Below are 20,904 nucleotides of genomic sequence, written 5' to 3'. Positions count from 1 at the left end.
AGGGACTCACACGGACACTCCATTAAGTACACCGCCATTTTCAAGTGTATCTAATAACAGGCCACTTTATTAGGGAAATATCATGGTCAAAGGTCACAGGTGTCACGCTCTCGTCCTCGGGGCCGCGTTCCAACATGCTTTCCAAGTGACCCTCGTTAAGCGAACCTGCGTGAAAACTTTTAGCTACTTTCACGTTCTGCAGGAAAGTATGACAGCACACAACGTGAATAAGAAAGAAAGCACACTTGTGCATTAGATCATCTATAATCATTCTATGGATGCAAATACCAGTAAACAATATTTTTCAGGTGTTTTTTTTTGTTTGAACATAAAAGAGCCGCATGAATCCAAGCAAAGAGCCGCATGCGGTTCGGGAGTTGCGGCTTGGCCAAACCTGTACTATACAACTTTATTTGTATAAAATTTTCACAACAGCTGTGACACAAACAAAGCGGGAAGAACCGAAGACGTGCGTGTTCCGCCCACGCTGGATTTATTTGCACCTTTGAAAAGACACCGTATTGCCGCAGATGTGGCAAAGAGTACTTTTGGGCATCTGAGACGGAAGGATGTCCAAAGCATCACGTCACCTGCTCTGGTAGGAATGGTGGTGGGACGTTGAGGTCAACCGCTTTGGGGTTGGCTGAATCTTTGGTCGCAGGATGCCACACACTTGAAGACAGAAGCAGAAAAGCAGAGCTAAATGCAAAATGTACTCACCGGTGACTCCAATTTTTCCAATGGATGGACGGGTGGCCCCGGCTGGCCGGTGGGACTCTTGTTATTCTGACCCTTTTTAGTGCGCGTTTGGGGCAACAACCATTTTTTGTGGCGCTCTCTTCTGGTTCAAGAGTGCCCTGCATGTGAATTTGCCTTTCCTGCCTTCTGATTGGATGAGCGCCGGTGTGACGCGGTGCCTCTGTCACCGTGGCGGGGGGTATACGTCGGCATCGGAGCGTCTGCCAACGTCTGAGACCGGCTGGCAGTGTATCGGAGGTGTCGAGTGCGGTGCCGCTGGAGCTCACTCACCAGCTGGTGTTAGGGCCACAGAATGAAGGCCAAGGAGAAGACTAGAAAGAGAAACAGAAACTTCTCCTCCAATTGTTTGATTTGTCTCTTCTGAGCTTCGATGAATTCTTTCAGCTCTTTGTTCCTCTAGGACGGACAAATGGAAAGTAGCCTTCAAAAGCCAGTAAGCGTGCAAGTAAGTGCCGGGCTGGCTTTGGGCCCTTACCTGTTGCGCGCTGTGCAGCAGATTCATTCTCTCTTGGAGGATGCAAGCGTCGCGCTCCCTCAACTCCCACATCAGGGCTCGCTTCCATTGGTCCATGGTGCTCCTAAGCTCTTGTCTCTGATCCGCCGTCAGCACGTCATTCACGCCAGCGTGGCTGGCTTTTTCGCCGTCCGTGGCGGGGCATTCCCGCTGCAGTAGCGCATCGTACAACATGGCCTCCAGCTCCATGATCCTCTGGGCCGCAATCCTCGTCCATCAGTGGTCCGGCGGGAGATTTGAGGGCGGCTTACCTTATGAGCCTGGTCCATGGAACGCTTCCTGAAGTCCAACTCTTCATCCAGGTAGCCCTTCTGCTTGCAGAACATATCCTAGCACAACACAGCTCAAGGTCAGAATTGTTGGGGCACATTGCCCCGAGTTCCCCTTGGCTGATGTCGCGTGTCTGTCTACCTTCTCACTTTCAATGTCCAACATCTTCTGTTGAAGTGCTGACTTGGTCACTTTGATGTATTCTAACCACTGAGGAAAGGCTGCTGTCACATAAGCAGAATGCGAGAGCGTGCGTGGACGTGCGCGTTACCTTCTCGGCTAGGGTGGGAAGGGTCCTGGCGTGAATCACGACCACCTGCTCCTCGGTGGTGAGATTCTGCAAGAGCCCAAAGGCACAGCGTCAACAAGCTTCTTTCAGCGCAAAGCCTTCCAAAAGTCACATTTGAGCCGCCGAGTCTCGTGGAGTGCGAACATAAGGAGTTCGACATACACTTACGGCGTTATCGCCCAGGATGTCCAGCTTCTTCATCAGATCACTGATGACGATGTCCTGGGGAAAGGCGCAAGGAGCATTGTAAGGTGTTCTGGGACCTCAGGTTAAGGTTAGGGTTGCAAGGGACGCCTTACGTACGCTCACGCCGTCGGCCTCGCAGTAGATCTGCAAAGGGCTGAGGCCGTCTGGGAAACGGACTTGCAGAAACTTCAAGACGGGGGAGCGCCACTCCCTCTCCTGAAAGGCAGAGGCATGCATCCGTCCGTCCGTCCGTCCGTCCGTCCGTCCGTCCGTCCGTCCGTCCGTCCGTCCGTCCGTCCGTCCGTCCGTCCGTCACATCTCTGGCCTCAACACGCTTGTGCGAGTCTTCCCACCTCCAGCTCCAGGATGCGGAACTCAAGCAGTTCGTTTTGGTCTCGGATATCCTGGATGTGCTCTTTCAGACGCGCTTCTTCAGCCTCCATCCGCCTGACCTGAAAAGACAGTCAGACCTCATCTGCGGGGCTTCCGGACGGGTGTGACGCCAAGCAACTCCGCCCAGCGCCTTTCTTTCCGTCACCTTTTCGGCCAACTGCTGATTGCTCTGACGCAGCAGGAGAAGGAGAACTTCACCCACTTGACATTCTAGAAGAGACAAACGCGTGGACAGCTTTAGAATGTTGTGTCATTTTCATCCACAAATTCTTTGGTTGACTGGAAAATGACATTTGCTTTTCTCCGCATTTTCCCAGCCACGTTCGGAGGGGGTTGGTCCAGTAATGCCAGACGAATGAGTGACAGAAGAATGTAGCTATTTTGTCTGAGAAAAAGGTGTGCTCATTGATAAGCTTACCTGTCCTTGTTGCTTCAGCGCTGACTCCAGATCTGCTACTCTACTTTGATAGTGACCCATTTCTACTGTCATGTAACATGGGGGGAAGAGATGGTGCAAATGGTCAAATATGGATTGTTCACAGGAATAAATTGGCAGAGCTGAAATTCCAAATTTGTCCAAAAGATGGCGCCAGACCAAAACATGAGACCAAAAAAGGGGCCAAAATAAGCTAAGCAAGTTAAAATAGAAATAAAACAGGAACACGGTGTCGGATTGCGAGTCACGCATGGACGCACAAATGTGATTTTTACTTTTTGATTTCTTTGCTTGGCTAAAAATGTATTCTGTAACAGCTTAAAGCAATATTGTTAGTCAATTTGATCAAGAGGCCCGCCACTATGAGAATAGTGGCGTGACATAAATTGTTTGGAGAAGCACAAATGTGATTTTTACTTTTTGATTTCTTTGCTTGGCTAAAAATGTATTCTGTAACAGCTTAAAGCAATATTGTTAGTCAATTTGGTCAAGAGGCCCGCCACAATGAGAATAGTGGCGTGACATAAATTGTTTAAAGAAATAGATCAAAGGTTTGGATTTTTATTTCAGAGTTAATTGAAGCGTAACTTTAAAAAGTTATTTTCATGAAACAGGAAGTGAAGAAAAGGGGAAGTGAAAGGCTTTACCAGGGGCTAGCTGTACATTGGTGGAAAGTAATGCATGGTCAAGGCGGAAACATCTGCTGAAGGACAGCAGGTGTACGAGCGTGGGAAAATTGTCCAAACCCTATACAGCGTGGGAAAACTGACCAAAATCTATAAGGCGTGGGAAACTAGGCGGTCTTACCCTATAGAGAGGATATAGGTACCAGACAAGCCTATAAAAAGTCCTGCAGGAGCAGCTAAGAGGCTTTTTCCCCCAAAGAATACGTGAAGAAGCCCGAAGGAGCTTCAAGATTTTTTCCAGAGTCCCGGGATCTTTGTGTGAGACGCAGGATCGCTGGTCCGAAATTAACTTGGATTTACTCCAAGAAATTGGACTGGACAACTTTACAGGAGAAACTAGGTGAAAGAAAACAACTTTTATGTATTTTAGCGAGAGTGGGGAATAGTCATCGGGCCGCCGGCCCCCTCGAGGCCAGCCTGTTTCTCTAATTTGGATTTTAGAAGTAAGATCGAATTGATCACTCGACTTTGCTTCCACCAAAAATAGCACACAGCTGGTATCTACCTTTTCCCTCTTTCATGAACTGTGTTTTGCAATCGAATTGTTCTGGGATTGAATGATTTTATTAACACGGGTATCAGTGAGTGAAATTGTTCGGTTTCTGGAGTAATTGAGATTTGTAATTCTATTTCATGTTTCTTCAATAAATGTGTTTCGTATATTATTTACTTGGTTGTGCTCTGATTTGTACTAAATTTGTGCAATCGATGGTTTGGGGTTGATTTGACGATTTGATTAATGTGCGGGGGGTTATTATGGTATAACATAGGACCGTAATAAATAAAAGTAACATCAGACAATTGTAGAGAATTGAATAACTTTCGTAGTTATTTGAGACACGAGTGAATTTCAATTCGTTTGAAAGTTTGCTTCGTCTGAATAAATTAACGGAAGTGTTTAAATTGGATTATTAGTTTGGTGTAGAACTGAAAGTAATTTAATTATTTGAAGGGCGCAGGCCCGTTCCCCCTTTTGACGGGCCGCGTAAAACGTAACTCCGAACATGTTAGAGAATTAAATAACTTTTGTAGATATTTAAGGGAAGAGTGAATTTCGTTAAAAGTGAATTCGTTTGAAAATTTACTTCCTCTAAATAAAATAACGACGATGCTTAAAATAGATTATTTGAGTTGGTGAAGGATAAAAGTATTTCGATTGTCCATCGGGCGCGGCCCAGTTCTTAATTTTGTCGGGCCGCGTCAAAAGTTAAACAGGACACGATCGAAAAATAGACTTGCCTTTCAAATTAATTACTGGGCAAATCTAAATAGAGTAAGACATTTTTATTCGTTTTAAGAAAGTTGTTATTCTTTTTAAAGCAATCAAGTGGGGTGAAGCACTCCGACAGTTAAGTGCTAGATCTACATATAAGAAGTTAGAATTAATAACGTAAAGTGCATTAATTTTCTCCTTAAATGCTATTATTGTCACACTTTTATTAATTCGATTCTCTTTCGAATAAACAAGTTGGTCGGTTCGCTGCTTGAGCGACCAAGTAGAACGGACCCATATCAACATTTACTTCTGCAAAACTAGTGCTAGGGTGCGCTATACAAACGAATCCCTGAGGTCTTAACAAAGACATCTAAAAATATCCGTAACATAATAAGAACTTCAAACATTAGCGGGGAGCCATCAATACGATGCGGTCACTTCGAAGTCTTGCCTCGAATTGAGTTACTCGGCTCGAGCTTAGGGTGACTTGAGAGGGATTGGTGTCGTACAGAAATTAGATTGATTCCGGTGGAGTTAATTTAACTCGGGTGGTTAGATTACGGACCAATCTCCGAACCCGGCTAAGACAAACCCGTTACCGGGAAGCCGGGGGCACCTTATTGCAAGAGGTGCGTTTGACACTACCATCAGCTTTTCTCTGGTCTGAAAGGAGGAGGAGGGAGGCTCCTCCTCCTCCTTTCAGACCAGAGAACACCCGAGGCTGGGTGAGAACGGGGAGGCTGCGACCCGGCCGGGGGTTGCGGGAAGGGGCGCCACCTTGATCTCCTTCTCGGCGTCGTAGTCCCCTCCGCTGGTCTGGGCTAGCAGAGCGTAGGCTCGTTGCAGCGCTTGATATTCTTGCGTCAGCTGGCGGTAGCGAAGCTCCGCCTCCTCATGCACACACCAATGCAACACAGCACTAGTACCAGAATCAGTCAGACCGGCGACAAAGCACCCGCGACGCAAAGACGAGTCCGATTCCAGGCTGAAGAGGAATGTTTGGCGCCAATACGCTGGCAGAAATGGCGGGCTACCTCTTTGGGTTCCGTGTCGGGGGTTCTGTCGGTGTGAAAAGACAAGGACAATCCGTCCGAGTCCACCAACACGTCTTCGTCGTAGCCGTAAAATGTTTCGATGACCTGCGGGCGCGGAAGCAAACATCTCTCTGAACAAACTGAAGCGACACCTCACGATGAATCGACGAGAGGAACGATAGCGAGAAAAAGGCCATTTCATCTTGCGCAACACCAAGCAGCCGCAAACAAACAGACTCACCTTGCAGGACCTCACGCTTTGTTCCTCCTCAGAGATTTTCGACGTTGGTATCGTAGCAGCAAATCTCTCTCCTGTCGACACAAATAATCCGCCTTTGAGATTCTTTGGATGCAAAGGGAATGAACGGTTCCGGCGCAGAAACAAACGTGACTCACGATGACATTTCTGACATGAGCTCCTGTCTCCAGAGCCTGAAAAACCCGTCACCGGCGATGATTGGAGGGACGCTCGTCTTTTTCAAAAGTGACAACTACAGGGTGTGTCAGGGTTTTCCAGATTATCGTAGGATTATGTTGCTTTGACTTTGACTGCAACCTGTAATAAATAATATTATTTATCCCTTATTTATCCCTATCGCTTATCCCTTCCTACACAAAGTCGTAAAACATCCCTTGCTATGTTTTGACTAGAGGTCAAGGGCTTTCTCTATTCAATCCACTCTTACACCCACCCTGTTTCTCTTAATAAAAATGCTCGTGCAGGAGCCGAGAGTCAGACTTCATTCGTACAACGGATGGACTCTCCACCTGCAGGTGTCCAAAATAACTTACTTGTCTCCCGTGTGGTTCTTGCAAAATAAGTTGGAGCGAGCGCAACTCTAACAGGGTGCATTTTGCCACTAGCTACCTACGGACAATGACGTCGCGCTCGCGGCTCATGGTTGACGGGCTGAGCAGCCGGGCGAGTCCGTCGTTTTCAGCGCACAGCGAAGGGCAAAGGCGCTGACAAAACGGGAGCTTTGAGCTGCTGAAAACGGCAAAACAAGTCTAAAGCGTGTTCAAACGCGTGCGCACAATGCTCCTGCTTGAAAGGTCGGAATTTAAGGGGCCAATTTCTTGGATGGCGGCCGCCGGCCAAGCTTTGGACGGAAAAGGTTTCCTGGCGACAGCGAGCGAGCGCGGCGCTGCCGTACGTGCACCGAGTCGCCTGCCTGAAGACCTTGGACAAGTCGTCGATGATGTGCCGCTGCTCCACAACTTGAAGGAACTACATTTCACCGTCCTGCTGGCCGCAACCGCGGTCCAGGTCATTGAGCGAACTAGGTCTTCTCTGTGGAACACAAATGCAGTGGACTCTGTTGGCACGCCGCCATTGTCCGCGTCGACTTACCAAGCTTGCCATCTCCTCGTTCTCCTGGGTGACAAAGCGCACTTTGTTTTCAAGGCGACACAGCACCAGCGAGAGTTCTTCATTCTTCCTGCTCAGGCCTTTGTTTTTGTACAGGAGTGGCAGAAACTGGCTTTCTGTTTCTCTCAGTCGCTTTAGCTGCAAGCATGAAGTGCGGGATGTGAAAGACGCACAACACGCGGGCCAGAACGTATCCATTCCTTTTGCATCGGTTTGAACGGAATCGTGGCTTTGGCTCCCAATAAAAGACATCTACCAGGCAACCGACTCGCCGCGCCGCTCAACTAATAAGCAAGCGCAATGGGTGCCTCGCTGGATGGCGCGCATCAAACGTAGCGCAAACCTTCAAGCGTGCCGTCAATAAATTACCAGTTCATTGCGCTCTTCAGAAAGCAGGGCGTTTCGATCCTCCAGTTTCCTGATGACTGCGCTGAGCTCAGCGATTTTCAGATGAAACCTTCGCGTGTCCCGATCCTCCTGAGACTGAAAACGCCCCGCAACACACACACACAACCACTCGTTCAAAGTTCAAAACTGTTTTTGTGCTACCTTCCTCCAGCAACGAACTAAGTCATGCGTACTGCAAGTGTGTGATGAGGTGGCTTACGCTATGAAGACGATTGCTAGTAGCGCCGTTGACCCCACTTCCAGGGTAGTTTAGGCCCGCCCTTTGGGAATCCCTCAGGGCAGCGATCTGCTGCTCGGCAGCCTGAGTCTGCAGCTGAAGGCGGTGGACGTGGCCGGCCCCAGGGCTTTATCCAAAACACTAACCGCTCTGTCTTTCAGCTTGATCTCATCCATCTGGATGTACAAACGGGGAGCGCTCAGGCAGGCGGGCAAACTCATTTGCCAGAATTGTGACAAAAACAAAGAGAGCAACCAGCCAATTTTTATCTTGAATCGACTAGAACACCATTGCTGTGACAAAAGCGAAGCGAGCAACCGGACGTTTTCTTCTTGTGAAATAGAATAGAATAGAATGCCTTAGTGGTTGCCAGTGTCCTGTTTTACACCGTGGTGTGCTGGGGCAGCAGCACATCCAAGAAGGACACCTCCAGACTGGACAAACTGGTCAGGCGAGCCGGCTCTCTGATCGGCAAGAAGCTGGACTCATTGGAGACGGTGGCAGAGGCAAGGACACTGAAAAAACTGTTGGACATTATAGGCAATGTCAGTCACCCTCTGCACTCTGTCATCACTAATCAGAGGAGCCGGATCAGTGGGAGACTGCTCCTCCCCAATTGTAGGACAAGCAGACTGAAGAACTCCTTTGTCCCCCAAGCCATCAAGCTATTCAACTCCTCACTGGGGAGGAGGTGACATGGACATGAACAGGGACATAACTGTACACATTCTTCACGTCAATATACAATGCGCAATATTATGGCAACTACTGTGTAGTGTTTTTACCTCCCTCGATTTTCTTGCCTAGTTTATCTTTTGGCCTCTTTTACATTTCATTGCTATCTCTTGCACTGTGTGTATTTCTGCATCCTCTGTATATCTTGATCTCTTGTGTTTTTCTTGTGTATCTTGTATTTTACTGCTACTGGACACAGAATTTCCCTGAAGGAGTAATCCCAAGGGATTAATAAAGTTGAGTCTAAGTCTAAGTCTAAGTCTAAGGTGTCATTGCACTGCAGGTATACAACGAAATTGGGAACATAGCCACGCACCGCGCATCTGATCAGTCCTACCAGTCGGCGGATCTCCCTCTCGCAGTCTCTCTTGGTTCGGCTCAGCTCCTCCCGATGCTGGTGATGAGCCGATCGGAGCTCGGCCGCTCGGGACTGCCAGGCCTGCTGGGCCGCTGCCAGGGCTTCTTCCGCGCTCCTGGTGGAGGCGACACCGCTCGGTCTCCCGACACCGCCGCGTCTCCTCCACCTCCGCCAGCAAAGCGCCCCCGCTCCTCACCTGAGCAGACATTGCGCCACACCGGGCCGTTGAGACCGCAACGGAGCGCCGCGACGCTTACTGGGGACAAGCTACACAATACGGTAGCGGCCGCATCGGAGCCCGACGTGGCGTGCGGATAGTCAGACACGGATTGAGCGGATCACCTTGTCCATGGAGCCGTCCCTCAGGCTGAGGACCAAGGCATTCAGTCGCTGGATCTCTCCATCTTTGATTTTGATCACTCTCATCAGCTCCATTTCATGCTGCCGCAGTAATGTCTCCCTGGTAACGGCTAACTCTTTCTGCTTCTCCTCATGGAGTTTGCTTTTGAGTTCCGTCATGGCGGCGGTGGCACGGTGGTGCTCCCCCCGCAGGTCCTGACTTCTCTCTCTCTCCAGACAGCTGACCTGACATGACTTAGACTTAGAGAAACTTTATTGTCATCTTGTCTGCACATGGTGCATACAAAACGAAATTTCGTTGCATACGGCTTACAACAAAGTAGTGATATTGCAGTTGAATAGAAGTAACATATCCTATGAAAATATATATATATACATATACTGTATATATATATTACAAATAAGTATAAAGTGCAGCGGTGCTAATTATGCAATAGTGCAAGTAGGCAAAACAGTATTCAAGAGTGTGCAGAGGAATGCTAAACCATGTATTAAACTTCTATTTAAAGGGTTTACACAAGTTCAGTAAAGTTGGTAGTGCGAGATAGTGCAAGATAGAGGTCCGTAGTGTCATAAACTACAGTTCTGTGAATGTGTGATGCAGAGTTCAGTTTAGAGCTCAACAGTTCTAGTGTTCAACAGTCTGATGACAGCAGGGAAAAAGTCAAAGTCAAAGTCAAAGTCAGCTTTATTGTCAATTTCTCCACATGCCAAAGACACACAAAGAAACCGAAATTTCGTTCCCCCCTATCCCACGGTGACAAGACATGGCTCAAAACAGACAAACAAGTAAACAAGTATAACAAAAGTGTGCTGAATAAATAATGAATAAATAACACAACAATAAATAAATAAATAAATAAGAGGAGCAGAAAAAAAAGGAGCAAGTGCGCGTACAGCAGACATTCCCGAAAATAGCGCAACAGTGCCGCACGCTACGCAGAAGGGGGTAGCGAGTTCAGGGCCCTAACAGCCTGGAGAAAGAAGCTGTTGGCGAGTCTGGTGGTGCGGGAGCGCAGGCTCCTGTACCTCTTCCCAGAGGGCAGAAGGTCAAACAAAGAGTGAGCCGGGTGACTCACATCTCTGGCAATCGAGGTTGCCTTGCGGGCGAGATGGGAGGTGTAAATGTCTTTCAGGGAGGGGAGCGAAGCACCAATAATCTTACCAGCCGTATTCACTATGCGCTGCAGGGCCTTCAAGTTCTGTTCAGTGCAGTTACCACCCCAGACAGCGATGCAACTGGTGAGGACGCTCTCAATGGTGTCACGGTAGAATGTAGACAGGACTGCCTGAGGAGCACATGCACGCCTGAGCTTCCGCAGGAAGTACAGGCGGCGCTGAGCTTTCTTTGCCAGTGACGAGGTGTTTGCGGACCAGGAGAGGTCCTCACTGATGTGCACCCCCAGGAACTTGGTGCAGCTCACCCTCTCCACCACAGCACCGTCGATGATCAGCGGCAGGTGTGTTGTGTGACCCTTCCGGAAGTCAACCATCTCAGCAGGCGTAAAGGTCAATCCTAGACCCTATCGGGTTCCTACCCTAAACCTACCCTAACCCCAGTCCTATCCTAACCCCAACCCCACCCTAACCCTAATCCTAGCCTAGCCCCAACCCTACCCTACCCCAACCCCACCTCACCCTAACCCCAATTCTAACCCTAACCCTAACCCCAACCCTAACCCCTAACCCATACTCACCCACTAAAAAAATAAATAAAATAAAAATAAAAATATACACCTACCTTCACTACTTACCTGTAGATGGAACTACTTACCTGCAGTTGGAACCGCAATCTTGCACCCTGGACCCCTGGAGAGAAAAAAAAAAAAATCTTATCTTTATAGAAATATACAATTTCAATTTGACTGTAATTATTTCGTTTAAACCTAATAAGAAGACTAGTATATTATTAAAGTCAATTGGAAAACGCAAATACAAGCTAAAACATGTTACGTTTCTAGAACGAAATTTTGAAAAACCAAAAAGATTTAATAAAAAGAACTCGCAAGACAAAAGGCCTTCAGTACGAATTCGGATTTCGAGCAAGACACATCGTTGTACCCTATGAGAAACAAAAATATTTCATTCAATACGGGTGTGCCAGACCTGAAGAAGGCTTAGTATAGCCGAAACGTTGTTAAGGCACACTACTATTTACATTCAATTCAATAATTTACTATTTACAGTCGATTTAATAATTTACTATTGTTTATTTTATTTAGTTATTTACAAATCATTTATTTTATTTCATTGCAATAAAATACGTTGCTAAATTCTGACAATTTGGACACTAAAACTTTTTAAAAAAAATAGACATTTGATAATTGGTTTTAGAATAAAAAGTCTAAAAATTCAAATTTTACCCACTCATTTGTATATCTTTGAAATTTGAAAATTAAAAATATATAAATAAGACATAATAAAAATTTGAAGTCCAAAAATTAATGTCATTTAATTACAACGGGGAATGGACAGTTGTCCGTAGGGGGCGACAGCGCCAGCCTGAAACCCGGGGGCGGGAGCGGGTGGCGAGGTATGGCCACGGATGGATGGACCGTGCGTTGTCCTCTTCTGCTAGGGGGGGACATCAGTTCCCCGTCCCTGGTAGGGGGTTGACACCACAATCCAATCCTAACCCTAACCCCTAACCCTAACCGCATGTCCCCCTCAGCAAACCTCGCCGAACCGGAGTCGCACAAACTCTGGAATGGGTACGAAGGACGGCGAAGTGAGACTGCACCTCAACCAGAACCTCCCCCGAGCAGCCGAGGCGCCCCCCAGGTCCTCGGCCAGCAAGATGGAAAAACAGCGGGACGTGAGAGAAGAAAGCAACCCAAAGTCCTACCCTTGGACCACATCATGTCTACCAACCTTGAAGCATTTTTGACCCAATATCTTGTTTCTATACTCAACCAACAGCTTTCTTCAAAAGGGGTCCCATTAAGTCGTCACTGTTGTGGGTAATTTGAACGTCAGAATTTTGTAGATACCTCATCAGTAGTGGACCTTGGGGTCTCAGAGTGTTTCGGCCATTATCACCAGACACCCTCGCCCAAGGGAGGCCCCACCGGGGTCGATCAAACCCCGGAGTGTGTCTACCTCCTCAATCGAAATTTCAGTATTTGTCTAGTCAACTGTCCAGCTTTAACGCAGACAGCGTAAATCAATTGGTCAGTCTTTTAGTCCTTTTGTTGTACTGATTTGTTCAACCATTAAACATACATACACAACCTTTGTATTCCTTTGTATGGCATGCCGTAAGTCTGGTAAAACATAGTTCAGGGCTAACCTGGTATAGTTTTGCTTAGCATACTCCCGCATATCCCATCCCAGTAAAGTCTAGCATAGCGTAGTACAACATAACGTAGCTTTAACGATTAAAAGAGGTTTCACCTGTTTCTCTCAAAGAATCTGAAAAATCTTACACATTACCTGGAAAAAAGGTCTTCCCCAGTGCCACTCTCCTGAGTCACAGCCGAACGCCCCCCCCACACGAGCCTCAGCTAAGCAACTGACGGCTCTCGTCATCCAATCACGTTCCCCCCTCTAACTGATAAGCACTAAAAAATTCCGGCAACCCCTATTGGTACCGTTTAATTGGGTTAGTCGTGCCACATTTAAATGTAAATTGAATTCATAATCTAAATCAAATCATGCATTCATCTACGTAAATCGGAAATACTCGTAAGCTCCTGTCAATCACTCTGGCGGCTCTTTTTTCTGTAATCCCCCTATCTTCCAAAAACCTCACCTCCCCCAAATAAACGATCAAAATGGAATAAAATTATCCAAAATCCCCTGGTATTATTAAAGTGTGTTACCCGATCCCCTTCATTCGTAGAATTAATTTATAACATTAATACGATCGTATATTTGTAACCAAATCCCCGTAAGCGTATCGTAGCTAATTTTATGAGCGTTAGCTCTGCGGAAGTACACGTAAGTCCCAGTAAAACCCAATGGCCTCTCCCCTAGACACTAAACCCGCTCTGTGGTATGGATACTGCTGGGGCCTGAATTTCCCTGAAGGAGTATTCCCAAGGGATTAATAAAGTTGAGTCTAAGTCTAATATTACCAAAGCCGTTCCATAAATTAATAAGGATCCAATAAATTTTAATTTCACCTCTTGAACCCGTTCCTTTACTGATATCCGGTCCCATTCATCCGGCAATTTAATATTTTCTTTCTTTTCGTTCTCTTTTAGCTTAGCATACTCCCGCATATCCTATCCCAATAAAGTCTAGCATAGCGTAGTACCGCATAACGTAGCTTTAGCGATTAAAAAGGGTTCACCTGTTTCTCTCAAAGAATCGGAAGAATCTTACAACTTACCTGGAAAGAAGGTCTTCCCCAGTGGCACTCTCCTGAGTCACAGTGCCACCGCCGAACTCCACCCCCCACGAGCCTCAGCGAAGCAACTGACGGCTCTCGTCATCCAATCACATTACCACATCTAACTGATAAGCACTAAAAAAATCGGTAAACCCTATTGGTACCGTTTAATTGGGTTAGTCGTGAAACATTTAAATGTAAATTGAATTCATAATCTAAATCAAATCATATATTTAAAAATACATTCATCTACGTAAATCGCGATCGCCCTAAGCCCCGCCCCCCGGAAATACTCGTAAACTGTCAATTACTCTGGCGGCTCTTTTTTCTGTAATGCTCCTATCTTCCAAAACCTCACCTCGCCCAAATAAACGATCAATATGGAATAAAAATTCTCCTAAACCCCCTGGTATTATTAAAGTGTGTTACCCGATCCCATTCATTCGTAGAATTAATTTATAACATTAATACGATCGTATATTTGTAACGAAATCACTATAAGCGTATCGTAGCTAATGTTATGAGCGTTAGCAATGCGGAAGTATCCATAAGCCCCAGCAAAGCCCAATGGCGTCTCCCCTAGACACTAATATTACCGAAAACGTTCCATAATTAATAAGAATCAAATAAATTTTAATTCCACCTCTTGACACCGTTCCTTTATTGATACCCGGTCCCATTTATCCACCAATTTAATAGCGATCATTGAAGTAGTTACCTATTTGGGGCGATATCGTCCTGCGCGTACTGCAGCTAACAAGCATTAGCAACCATGAAGTACCCATAAGCCCTTGCGAAAGGTCATGGCGGCCCCCTTTATACAATGATATTATTAAACTTACCCCTCGCAGTCACCATAATAAAATCCATTTAGATCAGTGTTGTTTACCTGCACCACCCGGTCCCCTCTGTCCGTAAAAAACACTCACTCACCTTAATCCGACTTTGCATTCGGAGTCAATAGCCGTATACAACGTAGCTAGTCAATATTAGCCAATCCGGAAGTTCCACACTCCCCATTGCGTCATGGCAACCCTCCGTCAACCATTCTGCAAATCAAAGTATCCGTTAGAACAAACCAGATTAGAATCACGTCTAGAGTTGAAAAACCTTTCCATACCACTTAATAGTGTTTTCCAATGTATTCATTTCTGAATTTAAAGGGTATCATTAATCCCCTAATATTTGCGTCTAACCGAGCCCTGTTCGTACCACAGCGATTTAGTGTGACAAGGGCGCCCTCAAGCGTCCTATCACGTACTATGTTTTCTTTTATGTGTTTGAAGAAAAATCCTTCTTTTTATTTTTGAGTTTGCTTAAAATCCAAAATATAATTCGAGTATAGTTCCCCCTATTTTTTGTTATGTAATTTAATTAAATTTAATCGTAAATTTTCAGATTTGGTTGGATTTAAAATTCATTCTGGAATCTCATTGCATTTACAATCAAAATAAGGTTCAGTTTAGATTAATTTTGTTGAAATTTGGTGTAATTTTCTCATTAATTTAGGGTTAAGGGTTAGGGTCAGGGGTCAAGGTTAGAATTAGGGTTTGGGTCTGTTTTTTTTTCCTGAATCTGCACTTATGTAAGTTTTGTGAATTGATTAGGTGTTAGGATTTAATGTTAGAGTAAATTCCAAATAAGGATGAAGATTAGAATCTGGTGTCCGAGTTGGGCACTGTATTTACGCTGTCCGGAAAACCAGCCAACCAGAGTTAGACTTTTTGACTAAATGGAAAGTGTCAGAAGCCCCCAGACGTGACGTACAATGTCATACTCCTGTCAGGGCTAAGTTCCTCATTCACTTTCAGTCCATGTCCTCTGAACGAGTGCAAATTCTTTTGAATCTCAAGAGTTGTGAGTAGATCAACCCCTTAAATGTGTGTTTAGGGTGAAAACTCTGTTTGTGTAATAACGCATGAGTGTCTGTGGGTTTGAAAAAAACTCGTACGTCCAACTTCCCCGTTGTGTTAAATTCCGATCCCTTAAATGTGGTCGTATCGAGAAAATGTATTTCCCTTTCGCTAATCTGTGCCGTAAGGTTAATTGAGGGATGTTGGTCATTTAGAGTTTTTAGGAAGAGATCAAAGTCTTCCCGGGAGTCCCCCCAGATTCCCCAAATGTCATCCAAGTACCTTATGTAGGCAATGGGTTTCTTAGTGCACCGTGCCAAGGCACCCTCCTCCCACTCAGCCATATAGATGTTGGCATAGGCTGGAGAGAAACGCTTCCCCATAGCTGTCCCTTTGACCTGTAAAAAACACTCATTGTTAAATTGAAAATCATTCTTGGTCAGATTAAGTTCTAGCAACTCCAAAATGGGTTTATCCGGGCGGCCTAATATCGGATTACTTGTCAGGACATTACTTACTGCCTCCAAACCTTTAGCTGTTTCAATATTAGTGTATAAGTTTTCCACATCCATGGAAAACAACAGACACGTTCGAGGCAAGGTCAAGGCTTGTACTTTCTGAATGAAATCATTGGTGTCCTTGATGTAACTCGGATGTATCACCGACAATGGATTCAAATAATGATCCAATAGTTCGGCTGAGCCTTAGGACTCGCTTCCGCAATCCGAAACAATGGGGCGCCCTGATGGCATGACATAGGGCCAGGGCGCATATTCGGAAATAAATCGATTAACGCATATCGCGGCTATTTAGCATTAGCAAACCGGAAGTACCCACAAGCCCTTGCCAAGTATCCTAACGGCTTCCGTACCACTAATATTTTCCAAAACTCATACCACAAAGTGATAAAAATCGAATAAACTTCCATTAAGGTCATTGGTATTATTCAAATGTGTTAACCGGTCCCATTTATCCGTAAATTCAATTGCTAACATTAATAAGATCGCATATTTGGGACGAAATCGCCCTTCCTCCTCCTTCTTCTCTTTTCTTTATTGGGCGTACCGCCGCTAACGTCGTGAGCATTAGCAACCCGGAAGTACCCACAAGCCCTCGCATTAGCAACCCGGAAGTATCTATAACCCCTGCAAAAAGTCATCGTGGACCCCGTTAATCGATAATATTATTAAAATTACCCATCCCAGTGATAATAACAGAATACATTTCGATTACTATTGTTCACTTGCACTACTACTCGCCCACCACAATAATAAAACCGTGCAATTAAAACGAAATAGCCGTGCGCGTCAAGTGGCTAGTAAACATTAGCCAAGCCGGAAGTATCCGTGATGACGCTTACATTGTCATGGCAACCAATTGTCCCCCAGCGTATTTATTACAATATCCACCCCAAAAGCGATCAAAATCAAACAAAATATTAAAAAACAATTTATTAGCGTTTTACCCACTTATTTCTTTCTTTCTACATTTAAAAGATAATAATAACCAATTAGTGATTCTATCCAACCAAACCCTGTTTGCAAGACAGCTATTTTATGTGTCTATGGCGCCCTCATGTGTACTCTCCCGTCCTCTATCTTCTCTTTTAGTCTGGAAAGAAAACTCCCTTAGAATTTGTTCGAGTTAAGAATAGAGTCTGATTAAAGTTTAGACTTTTCTTTTTTATTTTGGTCAAAATTAAAAAAAAGGAGAGAGAAAGAGAGAGAGAAAGAGAGAGAGCGCGAGAGAGCGAGAGAGGGAGAGAGAGAAAGAGAGAGAGAACGAGAGAGCGAGAGCGAGAGAGCAAGAGAGAGAGAGAGAGAGAGAGAGAGAGAGAGAGAAAAGAAGAAAAAGAGAGAGAGAGAGAGAGAGAGAGAGAGAGAGAGAGAGAGAGAGAGAGAGAGAGAGAGAGAGAGAGAGAGAGAAAGAGAGACAGAACGATCGAACGAGAGAGCGAGAGAGCAAGAGAGAGAGAGCGAGAGAGAGAGAGAGAGAGAGAGAGAGAGGTTAGGGTCAGGGTTAGGGTTAGAGAGAAAGAGAGAGCGAGAGAGAGAGAGCGAGAGAGAGAGTGAGAGAGAGAAAAAGAGAGAGAGAGAGAGAACGAGAGAGCAAGAGAGCAAGAGAAAGAGAGAGAGAGCGAGAGAGAGGTTAGGGTTAGGGTTAGAGAGAAAAAGAGAGAGAGAGAGAGAGAGAGCAAGGGAGAGAGAGAGAGAGGGAGAGAGAAAGAGAGAGAACGAGAGAATGAGAGAACGAGAGAGAGAGAAAGAGAGAGAGGGAGGGAGAAAAAAAGAATGAGAGAGAGCGAGAGAGAGAGAGAGAAAAAAAAGAGAGAGAGAGAGAGAGATGGATCTTCTCTTCCCCCCCGTGGCGCTTCAGAGGGTTAGGGTAGATTGCAAGCATTCCACTGCCTTAGATGGTCCTAACCCGGTTGGAAAAGTTGCCTCTCTGCGCCATTTTTATTCTAGCCAATAGCGAGAAAGTGAGAATTAGAGAAATATAAAAGAGAGAGACCACGGAAAGGCAATGGGAAATGAGACCATTTCAACCAAAACCCTGGGGTTTCTGACCCCACATATGGTCCTCTCCCTCTCCGACCCTTGACAGAAGGGGAGGAGGGACGGGAGGGAGAGCTATTTAACAAGAAAGTAAGAGTCAGAGAAAAATAACGAAAAGGAGAGTCCACGGATAGGTCATGGGAAATGTGACTGCATCTCGACCAAAACCCTGGGTTTTCTGACCCGACACGTGGTGTTGTCCCTCTTCTACCCTTGAGAGAAGGGGAGGAGGAACGAGAGGGTGAAGATATGCGAATAAAGGAAACGGGAAAATTAGAAAAGTATGCGACCCGATAATTTGGCTTAAGGTAATACTGGGATGTCCGAAGGGCACTGGCTGGTTAGGTATTTTGAGTTTATCTCGCGAAACCTTCCCCAAAGGGTCCGCCGACCCTGTCGGTTAGATAGAAGGCAACGGAAGGCACGGGCCTACGCATGTCTCTGCAGTAAACCTCGCCGTACCAGGTCACATAAAATCTGGATTGGGTACGAAGGACGGCGAAGTGAGAATGCACCTCTGCCAGAACCTCCCCTGGGTAGCTGAGGCGCCACCCAGGTCTTTAGCCAGCAAGATGGAAATACAGTGAAAAGCGACAGAAAAGTACAGACCTACGAGACTACCCTTGTCTTAAATTGTGTCTATTAACTCTTAGTTGTGTTTGAACTGATATATTTTTTTATTATATATTGTTTTAAAACCAACTGTTTTGTTTACAAAGAGTCCCATTGAGTCGTCATTGTTGTGGGTAATTTGAACGTCACAATTTTGTAGACCGGTTAGGGTTAGGGTTAGGGTAAGGTAATCAGTACACTAACTGGGGGGACCAACTGATACCCCTGGTACCTCACAGATCTCCCCTGGTACCTAAAAGAACACCCCTGGTACCTCAGAGATCCCCCTGGTACCTAAGAGCGTACCCCTGGTACCTCAGAGAGGCCGAATTGTCACATTTTGTGTACGACCGGGGGAACCAGCCGAGGCGGACACTTTGCCGAGCAAGAGCCGATGGCACTTAGAAAATATTCGCAGAAGTTGGCAGGACTTCGAGAGCAAGAGGCCGAATTTTCACATTCTGTGGCCGACCGAGGGAACCGACCGAGGCGGATACTTAACCGAGCAAGAGCCGATGGCACTTGGAAAATATTCGCCGAAGTTGGCCGGACTTCCAGAGCGAGAGGCCGAATTTTCACATTCTAACTTTCTCCAGGCTGTTAGGGCCCTGAACTCGCTACCCCCTTCTGCGTAGCGTGCGGCACTGTTGCGCTATTTTCGGGAATGTCTGCTGTACGCGCACTTGTTCCTTTTTTTTCTGCTCCTCTTATTTATTTATTTATTTATTGTTGTGTTATTTATTCATTATTTATTCAGCACGCTTTTGTTACACTTGTTTACTTGTTTGTCTGTTGTGAGCCATGTCTTGTCACCGTGGGATAGGGGGGAACGAAATTTCGGTTTCTTTGTGTGTCTTTGGAATGTGGAGAAATTGACAATAAAGCTGACCTTGACTTTGACTTTGACTTTGATTTTCACATTCCGTGGCCGACCGGGGGAACCAGCCGAGGCGGACACTTTGCCGAGCAAAAGCCGATGGCACTTAGAAAATATTCGCAGAAGTTGGCAGGACTTCCAGAGCAAGAGGCCGAATTTTCAAATTCTGTGGCCGACCGAGGGAACCGACCGAGGCGGAAACTTTACCGAGCAAGAGCCGATGGCACTTAGAAAATGTTCACAGAAGTTGGCAGGACTTCCGGAGCGAGAGGCCGAATTGTCACATTCTTTTGCCGACCGGGGGAACCGGCCGAGGCGGACACTTTAAGGCGCAAGAGCCGATGGCACTTACAAAATATTCGCAGAAGTTGGCAGGACTTCCAGAGCGAGAGGCTGTATTTTCACATTCCGTGGCCGACCGAGGGAACCGGCCGAGGCGGACACTTTACCGAGCAAGAGCCGATGGCACTTAGAAAATATTCGCCGAAGTTGGCCGGACTTCCAGAGCGAGAGGTCGAATTGTCACATTCTTTGGCCGACCGAGGGAACCGTCCGAGGCTGACACTTTACCGTGCAAGAGCCGATGGAACTTGGAAAATATTCTCCAAAATCGGCCGGTCTTCCAGGGGAAGAGGCCGAATTTTCACTTGTTCTGGACGACATGCGGAACCAGCCGAGGCGAACACTTTACGGCGGAACAGCCGTTGACACTTTGAAAATATTTGCCAAATTTGGCCGGACTTCCAGGGGAAGAGGCCGAATTTTCACTTGTTCTGCCCGACCGGAGGAACCAGCCGAGTCGGACACTTTACGGCGGAAGAGCCGTTGGCACTTGGAAAATATTCGCCAAAGTTGGCCGGACTTCCAGGGGAAGAGGCCGAATTTTCACTTGTTCAGGGCGACCGGAGGAACCAGCAGAGGCGGACACTTTACGGCGGAAGAGCCGTTGGAACTTAGGAAATATTCGCCAAACTTGGCCGGACTTCCAGGGGAAGAGGCCGAGTTTTCACTTGTTCTGGCCGACCGGGGGAACCAGCCGAGGCGGACACTTTACGGCGGTTGAGCCGTCGGCACTTTGAAAATATTCGCCAAAGTCGGCCGGACTTCCAGGGGAAGAGGCCAAATTTTCACTTGGTCTGGACGACAACGGGAACCAGCCGAGGCGGACAGTTTACGGCGGAACAGCCGTTGGCACTTGGGAAATATTCGCCAAACGTGGCCGGACTTCCAGGGGAAGAGGCCGAATTTTCACTTGTTCTGGCCGACATCGGGAACCAGCCGAGACGGACACTTTACGGCGGAACAGCCGTTGGCACTTAGAAAATATTCGCCAAAGTCGGCCGGACTTCCAGGGGAAGAGGCCGAATTTTCACTTGTTCTGGCCGACATCGAGAACCAGCCGAGACGGACACTTTATGGCGGAACAGCCGTTAGCACTTAGGAA

At 46.5% G+C, this 20,904-nt stretch overlaps 2 protein-coding genes and 1 long non-coding RNA gene across 8 annotated transcripts; all 3 read right to left on the bottom strand.

The window, feature by feature from the left end:
- Positions 1-37: 37 nt before the first annotated feature.
- LOC125980771 (janus kinase and microtubule-interacting protein 3-like) lies at positions 38-4,695 on the bottom strand. Of its 5 annotated transcripts, none has more exons than XM_068652966.1 (11): positions 2,830-4,693; positions 2,557-2,621; positions 2,372-2,470; positions 2,136-2,234; positions 1,995-2,054; positions 1,815-1,880; positions 1,685-1,753; positions 1,525-1,602; positions 1,235-1,468; positions 1,030-1,155; positions 38-672 (listed from the first exon to the last, which is right to left on the bottom strand). In XM_068652966.1, exons 3-10 carry the CDS (start codon positions 2,459-2,461, stop codon positions 1,039-1,041), a joined length of 813 nt encoding a protein of 270 aa, XP_068509067.1. In that variant the 5' UTR covers positions 2,462-2,470; positions 2,557-2,621; positions 2,830-4,693; the 3' UTR covers positions 38-672; positions 1,030-1,038. The 5 variants fall into 5 exon arrangements, with proteins under 5 accessions (XP_068509067.1, XP_068509069.1, XP_068509068.1 ...); XM_068652968.1 differs by having other exon boundaries at positions 1,235-1,423; positions 2,830-4,691; XM_068652967.1 differs by having other exon boundaries at positions 2,001-2,054; positions 2,830-4,690.
- Positions 2,830-10,861, bottom strand: LOC137840900 (janus kinase and microtubule-interacting protein 3-like). Of its 2 annotated transcripts, XM_068652971.1 has the most exons (6): positions 9,213-10,861; positions 8,850-9,066; positions 6,025-6,095; positions 5,784-5,888; positions 5,527-5,640; positions 2,830-2,891 (listed from the first exon to the last, which is right to left on the bottom strand). In XM_068652971.1, exons 1-6 carry the CDS (start codon positions 9,387-9,389, stop codon positions 2,865-2,867), a joined length of 711 nt encoding a protein of 236 aa, XP_068509072.1. In that variant the 5' UTR covers positions 9,390-10,861; the 3' UTR covers positions 2,830-2,864. The 2 variants fall into 2 exon arrangements, with proteins under 2 accessions (XP_068509072.1, XP_068509073.1); XM_068652972.1 differs by lacking the exon at positions 5,527-5,640 and having other exon boundaries at positions 2,837-2,894; positions 9,213-10,860.
- Positions 10,862-15,296: 4,435 nt separating this feature from the next.
- On the bottom strand, positions 15,297-19,758 carry LOC125980788 (uncharacterized). Its single transcript, XR_007485744.2, has 2 exons — positions 15,935-19,758; positions 15,297-15,814 (listed from the first exon to the last, which is right to left on the bottom strand). It is a non-coding gene; the product is annotated as an uncharacterized lncRNA (long non-coding RNA).
- Positions 19,759-20,904: the final 1,146 nt, after the last annotated feature.

Source organism: Syngnathus scovelli, chromosome 14 (genome assembly GCF_024217435.2).
Source record: "Syngnathus scovelli strain Florida chromosome 14, RoL_Ssco_1.2, whole genome shotgun sequence".
Taxonomy (NCBI): domain Eukaryota; kingdom Metazoa; phylum Chordata; class Actinopteri; order Syngnathiformes; family Syngnathidae; genus Syngnathus; species Syngnathus scovelli.
The sequence above is the reverse complement of the archived record's forward strand: the minus strand, read 5'-3'. Positions and strand labels throughout refer to the sequence as shown.

What these genes read in the sequence shown, in the direction of transcription:
- LOC137840900 (XM_068652971.1), bottom strand. Translation starts at nt 9,389, where the DNA reads ATGACGGAACTCAAAAGCAAACTCCATGAGGAGAAGCAGAAAGAGTTA. An exon ending in GGGACGGCTCCATGGACAAG is followed by an intron (nt 9,067 to 9,212) that starts GTGATCCGCTCA and finishes ATGTCTGCTCAG; the next exon opens with GTGAGGAGCGGGGGCGCTTT. An exon ending in AGAGGGAGATCCGCCGACTG is followed by an intron (nt 6,096 to 8,849) that starts GTAGGACTGATC and finishes TTGTGTCGACAG; the next exon opens with GAGAGAGATTTGCTGCTACG.
- LOC125980771 (XM_068652966.1), bottom strand. Translation starts at nt 2,461, where the DNA reads ATGGAGGCTGAAGAAGCGCGTCTGAAAGAGCACATCCAGGATATCCGA. An exon ending in TTCCCACCCTAGCCGAGAAG is followed by an intron (nt 1,754 to 1,814) that starts GTAACGCGCACG and finishes GCCTTTCCTCAG; the next exon opens with TGGTTAGAATACATCAAAGT. An exon ending in TGCTGCACAGCGCGCAACAG is followed by an intron (nt 1,156 to 1,234) that starts GTAAGGGCCCAA and finishes TGTCCGTCCTAG; the next exon opens with AGGAACAAAGAGCTGAAAGA.